The sequence below is a fragment of the Rhinolophus sinicus genome, chromosome 2 (assembly GCF_057876585.1).
Source record: "Rhinolophus sinicus isolate RSI-liver-muscle chromosome 2, RSI-T2T, whole genome shotgun sequence".
Lineage (NCBI taxonomy): Eukaryota > Metazoa > Chordata > Mammalia > Chiroptera > Rhinolophidae > Rhinolophus > Rhinolophus sinicus.
Window position 1 is genome coordinate 41,030,456 of NC_142502.1, and position 26,572 is coordinate 41,057,027.

The 26,572-nt window shown below is 34.2% G+C and overlaps 1 protein-coding gene across 2 annotated transcripts in view; it reads left to right on the top strand.

The window, feature by feature from the left end:
* The first annotated feature begins 524 nt into the window (after positions 1–524).
* FRK (fyn related Src family tyrosine kinase) overlaps positions 525–26,572 on the top strand; it is a 93,093-nt gene continuing 67,045 nt past the window's right edge. The window contains exon 1 of one of the 2 annotated variants that reach the window (XM_019741331.3): positions 525–1,335. In XM_019741331.3, coding sequence (XP_019596890.2) covers positions 986–1,335 — 350 coding nt within the window. In that variant the 5' untranslated portion in view covers positions 525–985. The remainder of the gene's footprint in view (positions 1,336–26,572) is intronic. The other variant, XM_019741332.3, reaches the window with a different exon arrangement.

Below are 26,572 nucleotides of genomic sequence, written 5' to 3' on the forward strand. Positions count from 1 at the left end.
AGTCAGCTGCTTTCATACTTTCCAGATTGTAAATAGATGTTGAAGCTATTAAAATCTATTCATGGTGATGAAAAAAGGTAGGGACTCAATGGTCCTTTCCTAAATTTCTCTTTGTCCAGCAACAAATACTTAAACACTTTAATTTGCCTTTTTGATTTCCCCTAGTGGTGCAAAAAACAATCCTCATTTTTAAGGGGTGGTATAGGGGTACCTCTGCCCTTAATTTCTGCGCTGGGAACATAGCAGGACAAAAAGCTCCCTGGGCTGGCCTGTTTGTCCAGGAGTAGGGATTTTGGCACATGCTTTAAGAGTCTGGCTCCCTGATGAGGGCGCTGTTCTCTCCTGGGTGCGGGAGAAGGGAGAGGTAAAGAGGACAGGAATGTCACTTAGATCACGGACAAAAAGAAACCAGGAAGTAAGGTGAAATTATTACAGCCTGATCATAGCCCAGGATATTAAAGGCAATAGCCTCCACTGATTGGACATTCATTAGCAAAAAGGAAAGAGCAGTGGGGGCCAGGGCTGGTCAAACAGTAGAGACAGACCTGAGGCTGGGAGAGAGCTCCTGGTAAAGGCAAGAAGCAGAGATCTTACCTGGACTTTCCATCTTTCTCTTGTTAACTTTTCCTTGGGACATACAGCAAGGTGACTCTTCTCTGTTCTCAGACTTTTGTCTAAATAAAGCCCTCTTAATTTTATTTTTGTTGTGGGATTCCTAAGCAGACAAGAAGAAAAGGCATTTTGCCACAGAGCTGCTGCCCAGCTCTCACTCGGTTTTGCTCTGGGACAGCAGCTACAGCCACAGAAAACAAGCCGGTGAGTCTCTGAAAGCAGCCAGGTCTGCTGGACTGTTGTGAAACGGCACTTTGCCCACTCTTGAAAGCCTGGTGAATTGGTGCTGATTTCAAAGTTGCCTGGTGGAGGAAGAGAAAGTGGATCTGCAGAGACAAAGGGGAGAGGGAGAAGCCCTCTCCAACAGGGCAGCATGGGCAATGTTTTCCGGAGGCTCTGGGCACACTTGCGGCCCTGTCTCCCCTGCTTGTTCAAGGAGGCAGACAAGCCGGAGGTGATTGAAAACCCAGGGACCTACTGCTCCCCTGATCATGAGCCCAAGAGAAGCCATGGCCACTACTTTGTGGCCCTATTTGATTACCAGGCTCGGACTGCAGAGGACCTGAGCTTCTGTGTGGGCGACAAGCTCCAAATCCTGGACTCCTCCCAAGAAGGCTGGTGGTTTGCCAGGCACTTGGAGAAAAGAGTTGGCTCTGGCCAGCAGCTGCAGGGCTATATTCCTTCTAACTATGTGGCTGAGGACAGGAGCCTACAGGCAGAGCCGTGAGTAGTACAAACCTACACTTTATTTCTCAACTATTGGAGGGCACGTAATGAGTTTTCCTTCCTACCTACCTATAAGCCTCTAATTTCCAAAGAGCTGCCTAGAAAGTATGAGGAAGTACTGGCAAGAACCTTCTAATTGAAACACACCTCCCCTGCTAAGTGAGAGTGAGCCAGGCAGGTTGCTGTTGTTGAAATGATTTCTATTTCAGTATGTGTACCCACAGGCCCTGGGTGTGTTTTCATTAACATCAGCAAATGCTGCCTTTAATACTCTACCTTTTCTTTGGCTGTAAAATAAGTCATGCTTCACTTTAACAACAGAACTGCATTTCATATGCAGGTATATCATAGATCTCCCTTAAACCACACTTTTAGATCTAAAGTCTCTCTCACTCTGAACATTTAAAGCATTAACTCCAGCTCTAACTCTAATCTTGGATCTCATTCTGTTAGTCACACACAGGTCTAACAAACATAGAAGGTAACATTTAGAAGATGCTAATTTCTCACTACATTTTCATAACTAGACATTTTTCTTTGAGTCCCAGATACAGAGTTATGCTACCCAAATTGTGGTATCTTTTGGTTTTTATTATGATTGGAAACTCACCAGCTACAAATATTTAGTACATTTCAACAAGAAAAATAATGATAGTATTTCCCCAGAGGAGGAAATAAAGACTTTGCCCAGATATTTGAATAAATCGTATGAATTATAGTGGAACCAAAGAGGAAAATTTTATGTACTTATTCACTTCTTTATGTACTTATTCCACCCATCAGTTCATCTGCTCTTCTGTCTGTTCATCCATCTATCTATGCAAGTGCCAGACAGTAGTGTTGTGGTGAGTGGGGGAGGGGAAGGTTATATTAGTGGTTGTTGAATGTAAATTAGATAAAGCATGGTCTTGACAGTGGATACTTGGGATCTGGTGGGTTGAAAAGTAAGTGGGGGACTGAACTCTCTTGCCTGTGTCCAATGAAAGCAAAGACTGGCATTGTCTCTCAGGAATCATTTTATAGGATGGATCCTAAGTAGAGGAACCATTGGGGTTCACTCATTTTCTCATGTATTTCTTCTTTTTATGTGAGCTGCAGCATCCCTTACTGGCCCAGGGAATAAAATGGTAAGGAACAGCCATGGAGCATTGTTGCTGCTTTCCAAACTCAAATCCAAATATGAAAGGATGTTTGGTGCTTCTTTCCAACACTAAGAACCTATAAATGTAAAGAAGGGTCTTATTTTATGTCTAATTAGAACTGAATTAAAATTAAGACTTTTGACAAGTAGAATCGATAAGTTCTCAAATGAGAAAATCACCTGTGTGAACATTTATTTTCTGTAACAATCTATAGGAAATACCTTTGCTTATTTATTGAGTGCTTACTTATGAACATGTATGTTTTCACTATGATTTTCATGTGATGTATAGTATTATGTATGTTTTACATTCAATGTAGCACATATATCCTATTATAATAAATACTATAATAATACTAGTGCCTTGAACTCATAATCTATACTACTTTTAAATATATTTAATTTATTTTATAGTTTAGGGCCTCTCTTTCCTCATCTGTAAGGTCTCTGGAGTTGCCTAGACCTCTAGATTCCCTGATTATCTGGGAACATCAGCTCTCATGGTTCATATGTAGTGGTTCAGCTACATTCATACTTGACATACTTGAAGAAAGCAGATACTGAAACAAGGCAAGCAATTCAAAAATGATAATGTTCTGTGACTCAAGCACAGTGTCCTTACTTATTTAGATTCTCTTAACAAACAGAAAACAAAGCAACTGAAATATTTTGGTTATTTTTTGATTCTCAGGGGCTATCTGCAGCCAAGAATACTTTTCTCCATCTGTGCATAACTTAATGACCTTTCTCCTTGGAATTGGTTCTCAACAGTGTTCCCAGGTGTCATTACTGTCCTAGATCTCTATAGTGGGCTTCCCTTGAGTCTTCACATTCACTGGAATAAAAACTTGATGCTGATCAGACACTGCTTCTGTGTCTCCTGGTCAGCACGGGCCACTTGTTTCAATTTAAGTGTACACCTGTGAACCCAGGTTACCAATGAGGGTTCTTGCCACCAAATAGCTAAACTGCTTCAATACTTTTAGTGCAGGTAGCTGTGGTCTCTAGAATTCCACTCCATTTCAGTACCAGTGATTTTAACTCAACAGTCTTCTGAGTGAGGGTGTCCAAGTTGTCCACATCATGTCTTAATACCTGGAAATTGTACAAAAGCATCTTTTTTAGTATCTTTCTTCACTGAGTTTTTCAAACTTATGCTTCATTTTTTCCCTTATGAATACTGTGACAGTTAATGTAGTTTATTTTATAATGAACTCAGTATATGGCATTAAGTAAAGACTATTGTTTATATTCATATGTGTGAGATGAGAAGCAATGGGAGAACAACGAAAGTTGAGTCATCTAATTCCTAATTAGACTAGTTTAATGCAATGAATATTAATATTCATCTGTTTATATCTTTAGTCTTAATCTTCATTAATAAGAAAACAATAATACTTCTGGAGTTATTAGTGCCAGGGCAAACAGTTGAAAGTATTAGTGTTTGGTTTGTTTATTTATTTGCTTTTAATACTAGGAAGTAGAGATGCTAAAAAAAAACTAGATTATTATTAAAGATAAACCAATGTAATAATTGATTATTTTTCCACGTATAATTGTTTTGCCTTTTCTGAATATCTTGCATTAAGCAATATAGTAAACATATTCTCCTCTCCCCACCTTCTTTCTTCAGGCTCAGAAAGGTTATTATTTGTTTATTTTCCAGTTTTATTGAGAAATAATTGACATACATCACTGTATATGTTTAAAGCATACCATATGATGGTTTGATTTACATATATTGTGAAATGATTACCAGAATAGGTTCAGTTAACATCCATCTTCTCATATAGTACAATGCAAAGAAAATAAAGGAAAACAATTTCTCCTTGTGATGAGAACTCGTAGTATTTATTCTCTTAACACCTTTCCTAGATATCATACTTCTACAATACTGTTAGCTCTACATCATGTTACACATTTCATCCCTAGTGCTTATTTATTTTGTAACTGGAAGTTTGTACTTTTTCCATCTCTAGTAACAAGTCTGAGCTCTTTTTCTATGAGCTTGGGATATTTTTTATTTTAAGGTTCCATTTCACATATAAATGAGATCATACAGTATTTACTTTTCTCTATCTGACTTATTTCACTTAGCATAATGCCCTTAAGATCCATCCATGTCATAAATGGTAAGATTTCCGCTTTTTAAGGGCTGAATAATATTCTATTGTATATATGTACTACAACTTGTTTATTCATTCATTCATCAATGAATACTTAGGTTGTTTTCATGTCCTGGCTATTATTAATATAAACAATGATGCTATGAACATGGGGGTACAGATATCTTTTCAAGTTAGTGTTTTTGTTTCCTTTGGATATATTCCCAGAAGGTTGAATTGCTGGATCATATAGTAGGTCTATTTTTAATTCTTTGAGGATCCTCTGTACTGTTTTCCATAAGGGCTGTACTAATTTATAATCCCACCAACAGTGCACAAGAGTCCTCTTTTCTCTACATCCATGCTAGCATTTGTTATTTCTTGTTGTTTTGATGATGGCTTTTCTAATTGGCATAAGATGATATCGCATTGTGGTTTTAATTTGTATTTCTCTAATGACTAGTGATGTTGAGCATCTTTTCATATACCTGTTAGACTCTCATATATCTTCTTTGGAGACATGTCTATTCAAGTCCTTTGTCCATTTTTAAAAATTGTGCTCTTTTTTTGGCTGTTGAGTAGTATGAGTTCTTTATAGATTTTGGATATTAACCCCTTATCAGAGATATGGTTTGCAAATTCTTTTTCTCATTCCATAGGTTGTCTTTTTATTTTGTTGATGGTTTTTCTTGCTGCACAGAAGCTTTTTATTAGGTTGGTCCAAAAGTAATTGTGGCTTAAAAGTTAAAAATAATTGCAAAAACTGCAATTACTTTTGTACCAACCTAATAGTTTGATATAGTCCCACTTGTTTATTTTTAATTTTGTTGCTTGTGATTTAGGTGTGATTTCCAAAAGATATTACCAAGACTCATGTCAAAGAACTTTATTCTTATGTTTTCTTCTAAGAGTTTCATGGTTTCAGATCTCACATTTAAGTCTTTAATTCATTTTGAATTAATTCTTGTGAGAATGAGTATAAGATACGGGTTCCGTTTCATTCTTTTAATGTGAATATCCAATTATCCCAGCACCATTTATTGAAAAGATTGTCTTTTCTCTATTGTCTTCTTGTCATGTATTAGTTGACTGTATACTCTTGGGTTTATTTCTGAGCCCTCGATTCTGTTTCACTGGTCTATTTGTCTGTTTTTGTCTATGTTTCTGCCAGTATTATACTGTTTTGATGATTACATCTTAATAGTATAGCATGAAATCAGGAGGTGTTCTTCATTCTCAGGATTTCTTTGACTATTTGTGGTTCCATATAAATTTTAGGAGTCCTTTTTCTACTTTGTTAAAAAAATAATGCCATTGGACATGAAATGACATTTCATTTATTTGATCTTCTTCGATTTTTATTGTCAATGCCTTGTAGTTTTCAGAGTAGAGGTCTTTTACCTTCTTAATTAAATTGATTGTTTTTGATGTTATTGTAAATGGGATTGATTTCTTTCTTTTTGAAAAAATTCATTTTTAGTGTATAAAAACACTACTGATTTTTGTATGTTGATTTTGTATTCTGCAGCTTTACTGAGTTCATTGATTAGGTCTAACAGGGTTTTGGTTGTGTCATTAGGATGTTCTCTATATAAAATCATGTCATCTGCAAATAGATTCAGTTTTTACTTTTTACTTTCTAATTTTGAGACTTTCTATTATTTTTTTTTTCTTGTCTGATTGCTTGAACTACACTTCTAATACTATGTTGAATAAGAGTGGTGAGAGTGGGCACCCTTGTGTTCTTGATCTTAGAGGGAAAGCTTTCAACCTTTCACCATTGACAATTCTGTTAGCAGTGCGTTTGTCATATATGGTCTTTATTATATTGAGACATGTTCCCTCTATACCTAGTTTGTGAAGAGTTTTTATTATGAATAGATATTGTATTTTGTCAAATGCTTTTTCGGCATCTACTGAGATGATCATGTGATTCTTTTCTTTCATTTTGTTAATGTGGTATATCACATTGATTGATTTGCAAATGTTGAACCAGTGGGGCATCCCAGGGATAAATCCCACTTAATCATGTCTGGTGTATGATTTTCTTAATGCGCTGCTTATTTTGGTTTGCTAACACTTTTTTGAGAATTTTTGCATCTATATTCATCAGGGATATTAACCTCACATGTTAGTTTCTTTTTCTAGTACTGTCTTTTTCTGGTTTGGGTATTGATATTGATATTTAATATTTTGGAAGAGTTTGAGAAGGTTTGGTGTCAATTCTTTAAATGTCTGGTAAAATTCGGCAGTGAAGCTATCTGGCTTTTATTTGTTGGGAGATTTTTTATTCAATCTCCTTACTAGAAATTGAAAAAACCTATTCATAATGATTTACTTACTCTCTACAAAGAATGTTGTATTTATTTTATTTTCAATTTGAATTCTTAGATTTATAGAGGAATATTTTTCTTCCATATCTTCAACATGGAATCCCTCAAATCCTTACTTTTATGGTCTAATTACTCAGAACACTCTTTTAATTTTTTATTCACAGTGTTTTTAGAGACAAAGTTCAGCTAGAAAATAATGGTATGGAAATCACATATAAATCTTGGAGCCTAGAACAATGGCTTTAAATTCCATTGTTTTTGTTGTAAAAAAGTTCAAGTAATGCAATATATTGATAAAAAGGAAAATGATCTATAATTGTATAATTTACTTCTAACATCATTTATATACAAAGAGTTTAAAAAGTTCTTTGCCTAATTGTTTAAGTGTGCTTTCGGTGATGTCCACACACCTTTATTCTAAATTGGACTAGGATCAAAAGTATTTTGTGAAAAACTTTTTCTCCTTCTCTTATTGCCACGTAAAGGTTGATTATTTCCAGTTATTCTTCTATTACCATTTCATGGGCTGCATTGAAAAAGAAAGAATAATTTATAATTTGTAATTTTCTTGGTAGTTTATGCTTATGGAATAAAAGTTTTCAAATTTTATGAAGTATAAATGCAATGGAATTTCTCTCCATGTAGTTTAAGGCATATTTTCCTAATTATACTTTTTAATGCGTCAGACTATAGTTCTGTCAAGATTTTATCTAATTTAAGGTCCTTGCCATTGTCTGGCTTGAAGAAAGTGGCATGAAGAAATAAACTGGTATATTCTCAGAAAGAAAATTCTCTTACACCACCATTTTAAAATAGAATTGCAGCTTCACTATTTGGTGATTTGTATATTACTGAATTTAATAATTATCCAATACCAGTTGTACACAATTTCCTAGTGATTTTCAACCTAGGTATCAGTAGATTTCTTTCTCAGTTGGGATAGGAAGCCAGTTTTTGAATCTTAAGTTAGTTGAAGGTAGAGAAACAATGTGCTTTAAAAATCTATTAGAATATTCACAAATTATTGTGATATATCACTTTGTATAGTTTAAATAACTATTACATCCATATATGTGGAAAATAAAAATGATGCATTTTCAATTTCTCCCCTCCAGGACAAAGTATACTTAAATGCCATAGTTTTAAAAACTAAGAAAAGAGAGCTTTACATATATAAGTAAAATACATTATTAGAGTACATATATATGGCTATATATCATATTAAATGTTTTGGATAAATCCAAGATAAGAAATTTAGGGCAAACAATTCAAATCAACAAAAGGATATTTATAAGCCAAGAGATTAATTAGAAAAGTCGATTATTAAATGACTGCGTTGCCTATAGAATTATGATGCATTCTTCTCTTCCTATCCTTTGATAGAAAATAACAATATGACAAATATGTTGCTAAAATAATTAATTTATAATAAATTATGTCTCAGGTATAATATTATATGATTTTTCATGTTAATTTAACTGTATTGTATTGTGTTTGTATTAAAGTAACTGTTTATCTTACTTTACTGTATAATGAAGTTTTATATAAATTGTCACTATTTTTAAGAAAATGATAATTAGCTGCTAATTTAAAATAAATTTTATAAGAATAATGGCAAAGTCATAAAAGTGAGGAAAAAAGAAACCAGTTAAACTGCATTCAAATCACAGTTAAAGTGTAAGTGCAATTAATAGCAGTTTAAAATAGTTGATTAACAGCAGTAAAACTTGATTACATGGATCTCAAAATACCTTTGAGAAGTAAAGAAGTGACATAGCACAGAGTCATTAAAATTAGTCAGGAGTCATTTTTAATTTTTTCAAGGAAAATTGATAAAATCGATAATACTGTAAAGTTTCAATTGCAATATGCCATTCAGAAACACTCTCTCCTAGTAAAAGTATTGATTATTGTTCCTTTTCAGGTTTTCAACAAATTACTAGGGATAGAAAAAATTTTATGTGAGTGAAATAACTCATAAACTACAGTGCTTCAGTCCTAAAGATTAGAACTTAAATTCCAACTTGGTCTAACTTATTCTTTGAAAAAAAAAAAAAATATTGGTTTATTTTTTTCAAATTGGTTTGTTTTTGTTTAAGTGAATTTATTTAAAAGTATGGTTTGTCTCTGTAGATATATCATGGTGTTACTTTTGATGAATAAAAATAAAGCTTCTCATCAAACTGATACGTAAAAGTAGACACAACCTTCTATACAATACAGCAACACTAACTTTTGTTAAGCAACTACTATATCCTGTCTACTATGTCTTGAGGCTACCAAGAAAAAAATAAACAAGACTTTGCCTCAATAAAATCTGTCTGGTTATAAGTTCAGAAAATTCCCTTTGGATTTTCCAATTGCAAAGATCACATTGAGAATCTATATGGTAAATAAAAGTCAGAGCAATCTTTGTGTTCTTCTGGTAGATATTTTAATTAGGTCCAAATATTAGTGGTAGAGTTTTTTTTTTTTAATTAAATTTATTGAGGTGACAATTGTTAGTAAAATTACATAGATTTCAGGTGTACAATTCTGTATTACATCATCTATAAATCCCATTGTTTGTTCATCACCCAGAGTCAGTTCTCCTTCCATCACCATATATTCGATCCCCCTTACCCTCATCTCCCACCCCCCACCCCCCACCCCCCTTACCCTCTGGCAACCACCAAACCATTGTCTGTGTCTATGAGTTTCTGTTTCTCATTTGTTTGTCTTGTTCTTTTGTTGTTTTGGTTTATATACCACATATCAGTGAAATCACATGGTTCTCTGCTTTTTCTGTCTGACTTATTTCGCTCAGCATTACACTCTCAAGATCCATCCATGTTGTCACAAATGTTCCTATATCATCTTTTCTTACCGCCGAATAGTATTCCATTGTGTATATATACCACAACTTCTTCATCCATTCATCTATCGAAGGACATTTTGGTTGTTTCCATGTCTTGGCCACTGTAAACAAAGCTGCAATGAACATTGGAGCACACGTGTCTTTATCTCTAAATGTTTTCAGATTTTTTGGGTAGATACCCAGGAGAGGGATTGCTGGGTCATATGGCAATTCTATTCGTAATTTTTTGAGGAACCTCCACACCGCCTTCCATAATGGCTGCACCAGTCTGCATTCCCACCAACAGTGTATGAGGGTTCCTTTTTCTCCACAGCCTCTCCAACATTTGTTACTATTTGTCTTGTTGATGATGGCCATTCTGACTGGGGTGAGGTGATATCTCATTGTGGTTTTGATTTGCATTTCTCTGATGATTAGTGATGTTGAGCATTTTTTCATATGTCTATTTGCCATTTGTATGTCCTCTTTGGAGAAATGTCTCTTCAAGTCCTCTGCCCATTTTTCAATTGGGTTGTTTGTTTTTTTGTTGTTGAGTTGCATGAGTTCCTTGTATATTCTGGATACTAGCCCCTTATCGGAGGCACTGTTTGCAAAAATCTTCTCCCATTCAGTTGGTGGCCTCTTTATTTTGTCAATGGTTTCTTTTGCTGTGCAGAAGCTTTTAAGTTTCATATAGTCCCATTCGTTTATTTTAGCTTTTACTTCCATTGCCTTTGGAGTCAAATTCATAAAATGCTCTTTGAACCCAAGATCCATAAGTTTAGTACCTATGTTTTCTTCTATGCAGTTTATTGTGTCAGGTCTTATGCTTAAGTCTTTGATCCATTTTGAATTAATTTTGGTACATGGTGACAAATAGCAGTCCAGTTTCATTAGTGGTAGAGTTTTAATTGAAATATAATGCTGGTCCCCTTTTTGATCTAGCCTGGATGTGTTTAAGGACACAAGCTATGGGTCCAGCTGATCTGGATTTAAATCCGGCTTTGTCAAGACTTAGCTAAACTTGAGCAAATTATTTGACTCCTTTGCGTTCATTTCTTATCTGTAAAATAGGGATAAAAATGACAACTATTCCATAGGATCTTTATGTGACATAAATGAGATTACTTGTATAGAAAGCATGCACCATAGAGAACCTGACACATAGTGAGGGCTTAATAAATGTTGCTTAGTATTTAGTTGGGCAGTTCCTCCTTTATATCTGTCCAAATGGATCATACTTTGTACACCCCCAGTCCAGCCTCAGCTCACATGTTGAGCATCTTTCAGTCTTTTTTCCATACTTTCCTTCACCTGTGGTCTTGGGCTTCACATGGGTTGGCTGTTCACCTGATTGGCCTGCAAACCAATCCTTTATCTTCTTTTCCTGACCATCTCTCACTCATTCTTCAGGCGTCACCTTGTTTGTTCCTATCTGCCAGGCAGCCTTTCCTGACATTATTATATTATATTATATTATATTATATTATATTATATTATATTATATTATATTATATTATATTATAATTTCAGCCTTTAACCTCCTTTGTCATTATTGCTTATTTATTTTCTGCAAGACTATAAACTCTGCATGTGGGAGGTGGGAAGGGGCATCATTGCGTTTGGCCCCAGAGCTTAGTGTGGTTCCTATGCATAATGAACACTCATCAATATTGGTTGGGTAAATGAATAATTAAATGAATGATTGCTTATTTACAAATCTCAGGTATTTTAAAGAGCATCTGACAGAGCAACCTCTTTTCTTCAACTGTTCCTCTTGGAGTTGCTTTTTTACCCATTGAGTTTCCTCATTAGAGGCATAGGCCGTTTGCGTTCTTTTCTCAGTGAATTCTTCATGCCTTAATTTTTGTTTAGACTCATAGTCATAACAGCATAATTTATAGGCTCCCAGAAATCAGTGGCTGTAATCCACCCCTGGGGAAAAATACTTAAGGGTCACAGACAGATTCAAATATTCTTTGTAATGTAGAATGAATATCAAGCCAGGAACCCCTATGGTGAATCTCATTGAGATGGTATCTAAAAATCACATTTATACATATTAAACTATATCGTGGTTATATTAAGGTAAAGGAATTACTGGTGTAAGCTTTTAAATGAACAGAAAACTAAAAGCCAGTTTGCAAAATTAATGTTGTGGGGTCAGACTTGTAATTTCAGTTTTTGTGCTCAACATACATAATTTCAAATTATTATGTATGAAATATTTTTCAGTTTGTGCATGATGATAGTTTGACTATTTTACTGAAGAATATTAGTAGATTTTCACTATTACACTCTAAAACATTACCAAACAAAATAATTATATGTTCTTTCCCTAATTTTCTTACTAATTAATTGCTAATTTCTGTGCAGCGTTCTCTGGCTCCCATTTTTAGTGGGGGTTCTTAGCACTTCTCAGCACTGGAAAGATTGGACTAGTTTTTCTGGGGAAGGTAGTTGTGCAGATGAATAGCGGCTTGAATGACCTCCTTATTGCTCTCTTCCTGAAGCCTGCAAAGTTAGTGTTAGTTTATGTGGATGTTTCTCTGAAGATTAATGTGACAAGAATTTCGCTACAATGCATAGATACAAATGTAGATCATTTGATCTATATTTCCCACCTTCTTGCTTATTTGGCTAATTCAAATGCCATAAAAGACTATTGTGTAAGATTTTTTTTTATCATGGTGTCATTTTTTTCTATCACGTTTTTCAGTTATACATTTTCCTATTTAAAATTTGAATTTAGTGTCAGATTCTTTAATGTTTTTATTTCTTTTTTTATTCATATGCCGTATTTTGTACAATTTTTAAATTCAGATTAAATTTCTCAATTAGAGATATTTTTTTCATCAATTCCGTGTTTTTTTAAGGGTAAAATGAAAATGCAAGAACTGCTATTATTAAGAACTTGCAACTCAAGAAATGCTATTACTAAGAACTTTTGAACTTTGTATTAGATATCAAATTTGAAAGGCATTTAGAGTCTTATATCAGAATACATTTTTCCATTGACACAAATGTTGCACACCACATTGTCAGCATGCTTTGGTTGATTCAGAATAATAATCCCCTATGGTTCCTATGAAAAACTTGTATTTTTGATAGATTTAAAGCCACTCCAATGCTATTCTGATCTCACATACATCTTTTTGCCATTTCTGAATATTAATCAATTACTATATACCAAGATTCCTATTATAGGAGGTAGGTACAATTTTCCCATAAGTCCCAGAACTGTGTTGGAGGGTGCCTGTGTCATTTCTGTGAAGTAAGACTCAAGATACCTTCTCCAAAATCTTTTCAGTATTTCTAGTCATTGAACAAGATAGAATCTATGGGATTCATGTATTCATTCAATAAACATTTTAAGTATATATGCTTTATTAAAGACAATGTTTTTATATGATGAAAGATACCAAAATGAATAAGACAGTGCTTCTCTAGAGAATTTTACAATCCTTGGAGGTAAGACTAGTGAACCAAGAATATATGTTGATGCCCTTCAGCCGAAGACCACCAGGAACATACTGTAGAGGTTTATTATTCATTGCAGGGAAGGAAGACAATTGGTGGAGCATCTCAGTAAGAACATATTAGAAAGGATGCATTATATGATTTAGGGGACTTTGCTCTGGATTAATTGCTTTCAGGAAGTGGGGATAATTGTATGACTGGGTATCTTAAATCTTTTTGAGAAGAAGGGAAGAGTAACTTGAGAGTAAAGCTATAATTGGTAAAGAAACAACAGTCACTTGTGTTAACCAAGATAGGTGGGTGTTTGTTTATTTTTGTGATTAGACAATGTCCATGTTTTTAGTAGTGTTCAAACATGATTAAGAGTGATCTAATCTTGTTTTTTTTCTTGATCCATCATGGTCACAAAGTGGCCTTGTCTGATGTTGACGTTTTGTGAGATTGTTTATGTTCAACAGGAGAACACTGAGGCCTAGTCATAAGTGCCGGGCCAACTTCTGTCGGCGGCTGCTTTTTCTCTTTCTCAGCTACCATAAGGCAGATGTTGATAAATGCTGTAAGAGGAGCATAAACTCTGTATCATGAAGCATATACTTAAAAAAAATTTTGTTTAATATATGAATGTTAAAACAAATACATGGATGAGTATGTCCAAAGGGAGAATAGATCAGTACTTGTTTGGAGAAAATCACACATTTTTTTCAGGGTTCAGCTCACATGACACCCCCCCCAAAAAAAAAAGCTTCCAAGAAGCTTTTTCTAACCTTCATAGGAAGAATTCATGCATTGTTTTTCTCATGATTTTGTATTTGTTGTTAGTAGAGCAACAGGTAATAATGACTGATGTTTATTGGGGGCTACCCTTGTGCTACTTACCACACAAATAACTTCACTTGCATTACCTTATATATTACAACCTTCTGAAGGTTGTTTTATTATTTCTATTTACAGATGAGGAGACTGAAGCTAGGAGAGATTAAGTAAACTACTTAAGCCTACACAACTAATAAATGATGGAAATGAGATTTGCTTGCTTCCAGCCTGCCCCCAGAGCCTGTGTTTTATCATGTAATAGCTAGTTGTAAAACTTCTATCTTTCATTTGAGACTTTGAGAAAAGTCAAGTCTTTGAGGAAAGGGTAATTATGTTTCCTGTATCATACCTGGAAAATTATTTAAGACAGTGTTTCTGCACCAGAGAATTTATAATCTCAGGGAGTAAGACTATCTATTTCCTCTGGAAATAGTAAATTTCCTATAGTTAAAATGCTGTCTTACTCAGTTTTACTCAATGCTTATTGATGGGACAGTTCAGTACAAGTTGCCGAATATGGAGGGAGGGAAGTGAAAGTATATTCAGGGAATGGTAAGTTGTAGGGCTTAGTTGAAGCATTCATGGAGAGAGCAATGAGAAATAAATCTGGAAAAAGAGGTTGGGATGAGTATTTGGAAAATACCATGTGTGCCAGGTTAAAGAGTTTAGATTTTGTTTGATAGGAAATAAATGGAAAACACAGCTTAGAAAAGACTGTGATGATGTGGGAATGGATTGGAGAAGCAAGAAGCTAGGCAAGAGTAGGGAAGTTGTTCCAAAGGTCCTTGGCATGAGGTTATAAGGGTTTAATTTCAATTTATGGTGGTTTTTAAAAATAAATAAATAAAAATAAAAAAGAAGAGTGGGGATAAGAACAATCTCATGAATGAAAAATTAAGATGACTTAGGGGAAGGGAAATAACATTTTTAAGTACCTTCGATATGCTAAGCACACAAAATTGTATATATGAGCAAGTTTAATCTTTATAATAGCCCTATAGGGCAAGTTTTTTCTTATTATTTTTAGGATGAAATATTGAAACTGAAATTTAAATAAATCCAAGAACATTTTTATCTGGTAAATAGTAGAGGGAAAACTACAAATTAGATGTAAGAGAAAGAGAGGATTATAAAAATATGTGATTTGAGACCAGGTGAAATATTAAAAGAAATATATATTTCATTAAGTAACTTTTATTGGGGAGGGGTATGGTTGAAACAGAAAGAAAATATATTCAGTTTTTTGGTATGTTGAATTTGAAGTACTAGTAAATTATCTCAATGATCATGTCCAGGAGAAATTTAGAAATACAAAAAGCAGGGCAAAGAGACAAGTCTATTTTGTAAAGATGGACTTTTGAAGGCATTCACACAGAGGTGTTGTACATGTCACAGGAATATAAGAACTGCAGAGTATTGTAGACTTCACAAGGATTATAAGAACCATAGAGTGAGAGTCTAAGAAATAGGAGAAGGGGCCAAAGATCAATTCTTTAGAAATGCACATAGTTTAGGTAAGTACAGTGTATGCTCGAAGATTGTAGTAATGGCCTGGTTTGTTCACACCTTGTATCCATATTCTTTGGAAATCTCCTCCCACACAAACTCTCAGTTTATCCAAGTGACTTGCTTTGGCTAGTGGGACAATGACAAATGTGACAAAAAAAAGAGATTGAAAAGTGCTTGCACATTGGGGCTAGCTTTGTTACTGCTCTTGAAGTTATACAACTACCATAAAACAAACAAACAAACATGAAAACAAACAAAAAGCAAATTTCCTGGAGGATGAGAGACCGTAGGAAGAAAGGCTCTCTTTGTCCCAGTTGACTCATCAGCTGAACAGAGATTCATGATGAAGCCCAGCTAAGACCAGTGGAATCCATCCCAAATTGCTCACCTTTAGATTTATGAGTTAACTAAGTAGTTGTTATGAAGCAAAGCCTAACTCATACAGGAAAGAAGCTCCCCTGCAGGAAACAATGAGAATAATTCATAAAAGTAGAATAAAAACAAAGAGCATCTTTTTCAAAATAAGAAGATAGACGGTCAAGGAAGAGGTTTTGGGTCAAACACTAAAGAAAGGTCAGAGTAATGAGGAAGAGGTAAAGGCCAACAGATTGCTGGAAGTTTACTGGTAACACTAAAAAGCAGTATCATAAAGTAATTATGGATGATGGCATGCAGTAAAGAGAGAGACTCATAATGAGGAACTTCACACTCTGTTGGGACTTTGAATGGGGAGTTTCAGGCTGGATTGAGCCATAGAAAAAGTATTGTATGATAAGGTTCTACATATGGGACTTGGGTTCATCCTGAGAGTCAGAACTGAGGGAAAGCAAAATCAAAAGAGGCAGTGGAACCCTCCATCTCTGAGCAGAGTGTGTAGGGTCCTAAGACTATGTCTGTTTGGTTGGGATTTATGGAAGTTTTCATCCTCTCTAGGGTATCAAAGTTGGTATTTTTCCAACGTTCTCTGGTGGGTTTGGATATTTGGCATTTGGAAGTTGGGGTGGAGTGAGAATAGGTTGAATGTTCTTTTTTAACACAGTCAGTTTGACCTTCCCAAAATTGTTGGAAAAATTAATGAGGTTTTCTTTTGGGTGCTTTACTCCAAAGTTTTGGGGTTATGGAGGACAATTGAGCTCAGTCCGAGGTCTTAAAGTAGAGTCAACAACTACATGTACTATTCAAGAAGTTTGTCTGTAAAAGGGAGGTACATGGCAGTACATTAAGGAGGCATCATGATCACAACTTACTTGGAAATACTGAGTCACTTTAACGGTTCCTAAAAATATTTCAATACTTAATTATATACATGGCACTTACATTTTTAATACTTCTTTTCTATGGTGTAGTAGTACTATTTTACCATATAAAAAGAATGCACTCAGGTCTACCTATTCCAGTAATATTTTATATACAAAAAGGAATACATGGTCATCTTTGCATTTCCCTAGAAGACAGATTGGGAGTGGGTTAGGTAAACCCAGATTGTCTTCCACTGTATACAGTAGTAATAGGATAATTCTTTGTTAAGCTTCAGGCTACTATAATACAGTGAATATAGTGCTGTTTCAGATAAAAACAGTATAAAATTGACTCAATATCTTGTATATGTGTTATGTGATAGTTTATAGGAAAACGGGCAGATACTGGTTTTAATGCTGAATCCACTTTGAACTCTGTGCTATCTCTTACCAAAAGCCTAATTTACAGAAGTTTATGAAAATGGAAAGTAGGTCCTGGTAAAATGGTAGAAGACAAAATAGTTGCATAGTCACCAGTAGAAATCATAGAATACAAACAGTTGATCTTTCACGTATGATAATTTTGATGCAGTGAAACTCCTGATATCTTTTAAAGCATAATTGTGCATTTTCCAAACATTTTAATATTATAAAATATTCTCGTTTATCAATGGCTTCTTTTAACTTTATTTTTTAAACAAATGTGTTTGATAAATACAAAAGAATATCTGCAACTTTAAGGTAAGTTTTAAAGCATGATGATTAAGGAACACCAATATAATCAGCTAGACCATGACCTAAACTATTACTAATAATGGGCCTATAATTTTCTCCCCTGCCCAGTCCCCAGAGTAAAACCTTTTCCCTAGAAAGTATTGATAGAAACTCAATTTCTAATAGCAAAAGACTAGAATCAATCTAAATGTCCATTAATAAGAGAGGGATAAATTGTGGTTTATTTATTCATAGAAATATTATATAATAGTGAAAATGGTGAATTGAGTGGCGTGCGACAGCCTGGGTAAATTTGGGAGCATAATGTTGAAAAGAAAATTTTATATGCTATGATTCTATTTTATAACGTCTACAAATAAGGAAAACCAAATAATGCTTAGGCATGTATGTTAGTAAAATATAAAATAAAGTAAGGGAATGATAAACAGAGCTATTTGATTTACTCATTTGAGAATTGTATATTCTACATGTCTGCAGAACAGTTAAAGATATGATTAGAAGTCACTTATGTCATGAAAAATAAAGGGTAGCAAATCTACTGGTCAAAAGGTCAAATATAGACAGTGTGACTGAACATACGTAGTTCATGACTCTATTTCCTCACAAAAGTATTTTCACTGAATATCATCTTCTTAACATAAATAAGAAAGACATAAAAAGATACAGCTTTTGCAATATCTGTTCTCATTATCCACTAGGATTTTTAAGCCACCCCTCCCCCAAATTCTAATGACAAGGATCCTTATCCTGTAGACCATGAACTCCTAGAGGTTCCAGAGATAGTCTTGAGACCATCCACGAACCCTCTGAAATTGTACATAAAATCTGTTTGGTGTATATCTATGCATTTTTTAGGATAAGGGGTTATAGATTTTATGATGTTCTAAAAAGAATCATGTTTAAAAAGTGTAAGAAACTGTGTTGTAAAATTAGCACAGGCAAAGTTTGTTTGTTTCTCTTGAAAAATTAATTTACTTCCTTATAGCAGTTAATAAAAATTTATTACACATCACTTTTTTTGTTCTTAGCTACCAGGAAGCTCAGAGTCTAGTTAATTAATGCTTCTTCTCAATAACCATAATTTACCTTAAGTCTGGCTTATTTTTGTTCTTTTCTCTCTTTTCTTGAATCCTCCTTTTTAATTCCTTCTATAGTATATGTATATTAAGTTTTATAGGGGTCTGTTATTATAACCTTCTTAATACATACATAATAATTATCAACTTAGGTATGTTTTATGCTTTAGAGCCTTAACTTAATAAAGAAAAAAAGATTTATGTCTTAATCTGTGTACTAATTAAAAGAAAACATTTTAAAAACTGTCTTCTGAGCTTGGTTAAGAAACTTAATTTTAAGCTAAACATGACAGATTGAGTACAATAATGACAACTGGCCAAAAACCTACCTAGCCACTCCCTTATCTTGCTCCCCCTTTGCTTTCCTATCTCTAACACTGGTTGGAACTCTCTCCCTTGTTTGTTTCATTTCTTTTCAATTTCAACTGGGCACACATCATTCTCTGCTGGAGAATTTGACACAACCTCCTTGCCCTTTTCTCTTTGTTTCCAGGATGGCAGTCAGTGTGTTCGTGCAGCTACTTCAGATTCATCATGGTTATCTCTTGATTTGTAGAGTGAGGCAGGAAAGTACCCTTAATAGGGGCTTCTACCCTGTGTGACACCCATGTGTATTAGAGGGGCAACATACAAGGAGCTGAGAAAACTAGACAAAAGGGAAGGAGGAGACACATGGTGAAAATGCGATTTTAAAAGGCTGATGAATTTTTAATAAACATCAAAATAAAATGATGTAAGGAATAAACAGAAGATCCCATAAGAAAAAAAAAACCACACTAATATTTAAGGAAAACAAATATCGTGAGAATATGTTAGAAATTAGAGAGATTAAGAATGGGGATTGATGAGCAGATGGTTAATAGCATGACTTTGTTTGTAGTTCCGGCCAGACTAGATAAGGATACTATGCTAAGAATGGAAATAAGTCAGAAAAATGTGGACATGTAGGGAAGTTCATGATTCTTGGCTTATATTATTTTAACTGTATTAAAAAAAATTTCCCTGAAGCTTTTGCATTTGTGTTACACAAGCGTATGTTAAGGAGACTATAACCAGATGCAACTTTTTTTTAAAATTTATTTTTTAAATTTATTGGGTGACAATTGTTAGTAAAATTACATAGATTTCAGGTGTACAATTCTGTATTACATCATCTATAAATCCCATTGTATGTTCACCACCCAGAGTCAGTTCTCCTTCCATCACCATATATTTGATCCCCCTTACCCTCATCTCCCACCCCCCAACCCCCTTACGCTCTGGTAACCACTAAACTATTATCTGTGTCTATGAGTTTCTGTTTCTCATTTGTTTGTCTTGTTCTTTTGTTGTTTTTGATTTATATACCACATATCAGTGAAATCACATGGTTCTCTGCTTTTTCTGTCTGACTTATTTCGCTCAGCATCACACTCTCAAGATCCATCCATGTTGTCACAAATGTTCCTATATCATCTTTTCTTACCGCCAAATAGTATTCCATTGTGTATATATACCACAACTTCTTTATCCATTCATCTATCGAAGGACATTTTGGTTGTTTCCATGTCTTGCAACTTTTTAAGTTAGGCTTTCCTATTGGGTCCACGGTGAAGAAAATAAAATGCTAAGTATTGTTACTGAAAGTGAGTTAAACCCTTTTCTTTCCTCATTTTCCCTTCTTTCTACCATCTAACTGATATATTACACTTTGGAGTTGATTATATTTCACGATGTTAAAAGAAAATGACACACAAAAATACACATATGTATTATACAGAGTGAAACCAAGAAAGTGACCTTAGGACCTAAAAATCAATTGATCTCCTATACAGTGGGCAAATTGGGTTAAAGCAACTGAATAGTGATACATACAAGAAGTGTTTTACATTCGCTAATGGGAATTGACTATACAGGCAAGGTGGTAAAACAAAAGACTTCTGTAGGGGATTAGAGGAAGTTAATAGCCTTGCTTGGCTCCCAGTAATTCAGAAAGTGTCCTGAAGAAAGTTAATGACACGTTCAGGTGTGTCTGACATTCTTTACTAGGGCAAACCTGTAGGATTCGTTATTTGCTGATTTAAAATCATAAGAAACACTATGTTAGTAAAAATAAAAACAACTTTTATTCTGATGGCATGTTTACAGGTAGATTTGAAATCACTTTTTGACCAGTTAAAAAAATAGCTGAACATATGTCAAAAAAGGTTTACTTAAGCTTCTGCATGGTTATGGTTACGTTGTTGACTTTTTCTAGGAGGGAGCCCACTTAATTCACTCACTTAATCTGTACATTGACATTTGGACTTAAGTAGCCTGATGTTTATAAAGTTATGTCATTTATTAAATGGACGAAATATTTTTTCTTTTTTTTTCTTTTCAAATGCATACTTTCAGTTTATTTGACTTTGAAAGTAACTTAACAGAAGCTAGTCTACAAATGCAAAGGAAGAACATCTCTCAGGAATCTTTGCTCAACACTTCTGGGAAGATAAATATTTCAAAAAGCTTTTTGTTTTAGCATTCTGACTGCATTGTTGCAACTGACAGAGATCACTGAACACACTTAGTTCTTTAGTTTTGCACAGGGAGTATTATGAGAAAAATGATCCTAACTTGTTTTTCAAACCTATGTTTTTATCCGTTGGATATATTTAGCAACTTTTGGTTGCTATAATTTTGTGCCATTGTAAAGAAATCAGAGTACAAGTAATAAATGGTTTAGTTCGATTCAGCAGAAAGTCAGTATATTTGCTGAGGGCAATCCAAGTAATTGGCAAGTTTCACTGCATTCCTGAAGTTTGCCTTATCTAGTGGATCTCAGCTCCTGCTGACAGAGAGTAGCAAATGATCCCTATTACTCAAGGATTTGTGTGGAAAGAGGCTTTGTCCAAGCAAAGAAGGAAACTTTGTCATTTCCTCTTAAATTGTTGATCTATTTTCAGAAACAAAATATTTGGTCAGACAAACTTACTAAAAAAGAGCAGATAGATATACTGTGTGCTCTTTTTCTGTTCAGATACTTTCCCTAGAATGGAAAACTGAAATTAAATAATCTTTAATGGAACTTAGAGGTAATGACCATTGAAAGAGAGCCAAATGAAGAGAAAGGAAATAGATGGAATGAGGACAAGATGGAGAATAAGGAGAGGAATAAGAGAGGAGAAAGCAATGCTTAAAGGAAAGTGTCAGTCACTGTGAAAGTTCTTCTCCACTGTAAATAGAAACCATAGAAACAGATATTCACCTGCTCACTACTTGTTCCTGGGTAGTTGTTGCAACACAGAAACTTTGTACCTGTTAGCTTAGCCATCAATATTGAGAAAAAAAAAAAAAGTACAGTGGAGAATTACGGAAAGCATTTTATAATTCTATTAAGAGGTCAATGAGTTGGAAAGTTTGATTTCAAGAAGTAGCTACATGAATTATATGACAGTTTTCTTTGCTTCTTCCTTTTTGATTCAGGCATTTGTTACATTTAATCCAAATTTATTAACTATCACGCACAATGCTTTGCTAATCAAATATTTTAACAGAATATAATTTTGAAAGAGAGTTTTCAATTAAAGTTATTTGGTAGAAGGTTTCTGAAAATATGTTTTTGATGGATGGGTAGGAGTGAGCAATGGTTATGTTCATATTGGAAAAAAATTAGCAAGTTTAGACTGTGTCTGTTTCTTAAGCATTCTGTGGGTTGAACTGAAATTGAACATATGGATATTGATTTCTTATAAAAATTCTTGATCTCTCTTAAGTTCATCATTATAATTTAAATTCTACTTATAAATACTTAAATTATTTTCAGAACTAATTTCTTCTTGGAAAGCCATGTAACAGAAAAACAAATAAAATCAACATTCTTAACTCTTAAAACAACTCATCTTCCCCTCTGCCTATTGCATAGTAATCTCCTTTTCTATTGAAAAAGTTACCTGTACTGGGATCCTGTTTTATTCTTCTTTCTCTCTCACTCTCTCTTTCTCTCATTTTTATTTTTATTTTTTACTATGGAAAATTTCAAACATTTACAAAAGTATAGAAACCAGTCCCCCCATGTACCATCACTTAGCTTCAATAATTAATTACCAACACACGGCAATTTCATTTCATCCTTATCCTCCTTCTTCCTATCCCTACCTTCACCCCACCACTAGCTTATTTTGAAGCAAAACCTAACCGTTACACAATTCTATCTGTAAATTCTTTTTAAAGTCTCTTTAAAAGGCAAAATATTTTTATCAAACAAATAAACAATTATTATGATCACTCCTAAAAAATATAAGAGCCCTAATATTATCAAATATCCAGTCAGCGTGAAACTTCCCATAGTCTTATAAACATTTCTTAGTGCTTTGCTTGTTTGAATCCAAATTTTTGTGGATTTGCTTTGTGATTTGTTTGTGAATCTAAATAAAGTCCATACATTACCAATAGTTGATTTGTCTCTTTTAATCTTTTTTTAACATGGACTCTTCCTCTGTGTTTATTTCCTTGAAATTTATTTCCTTTGACTGCAGAATTTTCCACAGTCTGGATTTTGCTGATCCAAGCTTACGATTCCAGGAAGCTGCTTTTATCAAAGGTCACGAAGGAAACTCCACAGTACAAAATCCATTGGTCAGTTCTTAGTCTTCATTTTAGTTATCAACACTATTTAACACACTTGATAATTCCACCATCTTTAATATACTCCCTTTAATCGATCCCCAGGACAGCCATTCACCTGTTTTCCTCCTACTCCACAGATTGAGATAATTTTTGCTGGTTCCTTCTCTTCTCCCTCACCACTAAAGGTTGGAATGCCCAGTCCTTAACCTTGCTCTGCTTTTCTATCTGCCCTCACTATCTTGATCCTCTTGTTCAACTCGAGGCATATATATTCATGTATGGTCAATGATACGCTTCATGTCACTATATCCAAATGGAAGTTTCTAAATTCCAAATACGGAAAGCACTTCTAAAACCGAGCTCCTACATTTCTCCCACACCTGTCTTGCAGAATCTTCCCCAGCTCTGTCAATAGCAACTCTGCTTCCATTTACTCTGGCCAAATATCTTGGAATCACTCTGACTCCCATTTTTCTTCCGTACCTCACTTCCAGTCAATCAGCACATCATTTTGCCTTCACCTTCCACATATATCCACAAATTAACCATTTCTCACCAGTCCCTGCCACCATCTGGTCCAACTCATCTTGATCTTTCAATCTGGTTTAGTGTGATAGTTTCCTAATTGGTCTCTCTGGTTTGACTGTTGCCCTAAATATAGTCTGTCTTCAATTCAGCAGGCAGAATGACTCGATTGAAATGCCAAAAAATTAAAGTTACTTCTCTGCTCAAAATTCCCCATCAGCTTCTTCTCTCACTTAGAGTTAACTCCCAAGTCTTCTCACCATGATCTCAGCTCTACTGTTATCTCTCTGACTTCATTCCTCACTTCTTGCTCTTGGCTTCTACTACTTCTGCCACAGAATTTTTGGGGGGACAGGGGAAATGTAGGTCTAGCTTAAAATGACTTCGTAAAATTTTGTGTAGAGCCTGGAATTTGAATTATTATTGCTCAATGAATGTGTAAGAAATAGGGAGAAAAAGAACTTGCTTGAATAGAATTAAAAAAACTGAAGAACTTTGCAGGTGGTCTCAGAGATATACCTTGCTCTTCCCTGAATCGTCATCTACAGGGTGTGGCCAAATTACCCCTAAAAGGTTTATTTTGGTATTAAGGGGGAAAATATCCTTCCTGGTCCGTGTATGAATATGTACATTCATCCTAAGAATGTTGGAGCATAGCCAGTTTCAGGTCTATTGGCAGTATGGGAAAGACTATTATTTTCACTTAGGCTGTGGAAGTGAAGAATGGCCTTTTAATCAGCTTGTGCTGATGGTTCATCTGTGTCTGTCATTTCAAACTGATTCTCATTAATAAGTGGCCATATATGTTCTATTGTGTGGTCTTGAGAACACAGTCTTTCTTGCCCAAGGATGCTGAGTGCAAGAAGGGAAAATCTGGAGTTGAACAAAAAGTCTCTTGTAATAACACCAACAAAAGTCTGTTATTAATAAGGAGGTATCTAGATGTCAGTCTTAAGCATTTCAAAATCCTTGACATTGCATTTGTTTTTTTTCTTCTACCTAAAAATAGCTCTAAACACACACAAAATGAGTCAATTGTATGTTGTCATGTAAAATTACCCTCTGTATCTCAAATATGTTTCTCCTTCCCCTAAGAAATTAAACACAGAGATGAAATACAAATGAATATGTTTGCTGTAATGCTACTTGACATTTTAGTTGTAATGAACAGGACTTCTAATACTAACCAACATTAACAATAAAAAGTGTTTTCAACATGAGGTGTAATAATGCTTAGTAGATTAGGCACATTCATCAATATATCTCATGCTTATTAAAGATTTCTTTCTGAATGCTGCATTATTAAACAACTTTATTATGCCTACTACACGAATCTTGAGATTTCTGCTATACTTGTTCTGTAGATATTACTCCTTCCTCGGAAATTTTGTGGCGTTGGTGTCTGGTTCCATGGTCTAGGTCAGCAGGGTTGAGAGAAGTACCACCCCAGGGTACGCCGTGGATTGGAGGTGTGGTTCTGGGAGGAGCAGACTGCCTCCTGTTATTGATTTTGCTTATGTTAGCATTTTATTTTTTCAAAATGGACATGGTTTACTTTTTATCATTATGAGAACTAATAAATGCTCACTACAAAATGTTTCAGATGACATTGAAAAATGTGAAGAAAAATTCCCTCTCATCTGAACATCCAGAGATAGTAACTGTCCATATTTTTAATGACATCTTATTTTAGAAATTTTTCTCTTGTTCCATATGTCTTCTCTCTCTCTCTCTCTCTCTCTCTCTCTCTCTCTCTCTCTATATATATATATATATATATATATATATATATACACATATATATGTATACATATATAATTCCTATACTATATATGTACACATATATAAATTGTATATATATGTACATATATAGTATAGGAATTATTTATATCATGGAGGAATTATTTATATATGTATATATGTGTTTGTATGGATTTTTTTAAAAAGAAAAATGAAATCTATTATATAGTATAATATGTAAACCTTCATTCCATCACCATATACCTGAACCAGGATTTAGGATTATTTTTCCTTTCTACCTTTGCATTTCTATTAGGTGAAAAATAGTATCATCATGCTAATTTGCATTTATAAAAATTAGTAGAATTAAACATATTTAGTTTATTAATTGGTCATTTAAAATTTTCCTTTTGTGAATTGGCATTCCAGTTTTGCCCCCTTTTTTTTCTTGGATCTTTTCTTACTCATATGTAAGAGAACACTGTAAGAACAGCAACCCTTTTTTTGCTCATGAATGTTACAAATAATGTTTTTTTTTCAGTTTGTAGCTTGCCTTTTGACTTTGATTATGGTATTTTTGCAATATAAAGTTTATAATTTTTACGTAATATTATCTATTATTAAAAGTCTTTAATTTTATGATTTTTACCTCTGTTGATTTTCTCCAAAAGAAATTTATTGTCTGCTGTGTCTCACTCCTCAGACTCATTGTGGGCAAGTCTGAGGAGTGAGACCTGGTCCCTGAACCCATACACTATAGAATTCAATAAGGCATTCTTTTTAATTCTCCCTCCCCCAACATTCTTTCTATTCTCCTTCCATAAGGAAGTAAACATATTTTTGGAATTTTCCTGTTAACTTATCTCATATATATCTTGTTGTAACTCAATTTAGTTATAATTTCAGAATTATAGTGAAGCTCTGTTTAAATGTAATAATGATAAATCACTGTCTGGAAAGAATGGAAATATTGGTAGATTTTAGAGTATTCTATTTACTACTTTGTTAGATTGACATCTTGTACTAAACAATCTATCAGAAGTCACAGTGAACATCTTTTAGGAACTTATATCAGAGATTTTGGGACATTTTTCATGTGCATCATCATGACATTTC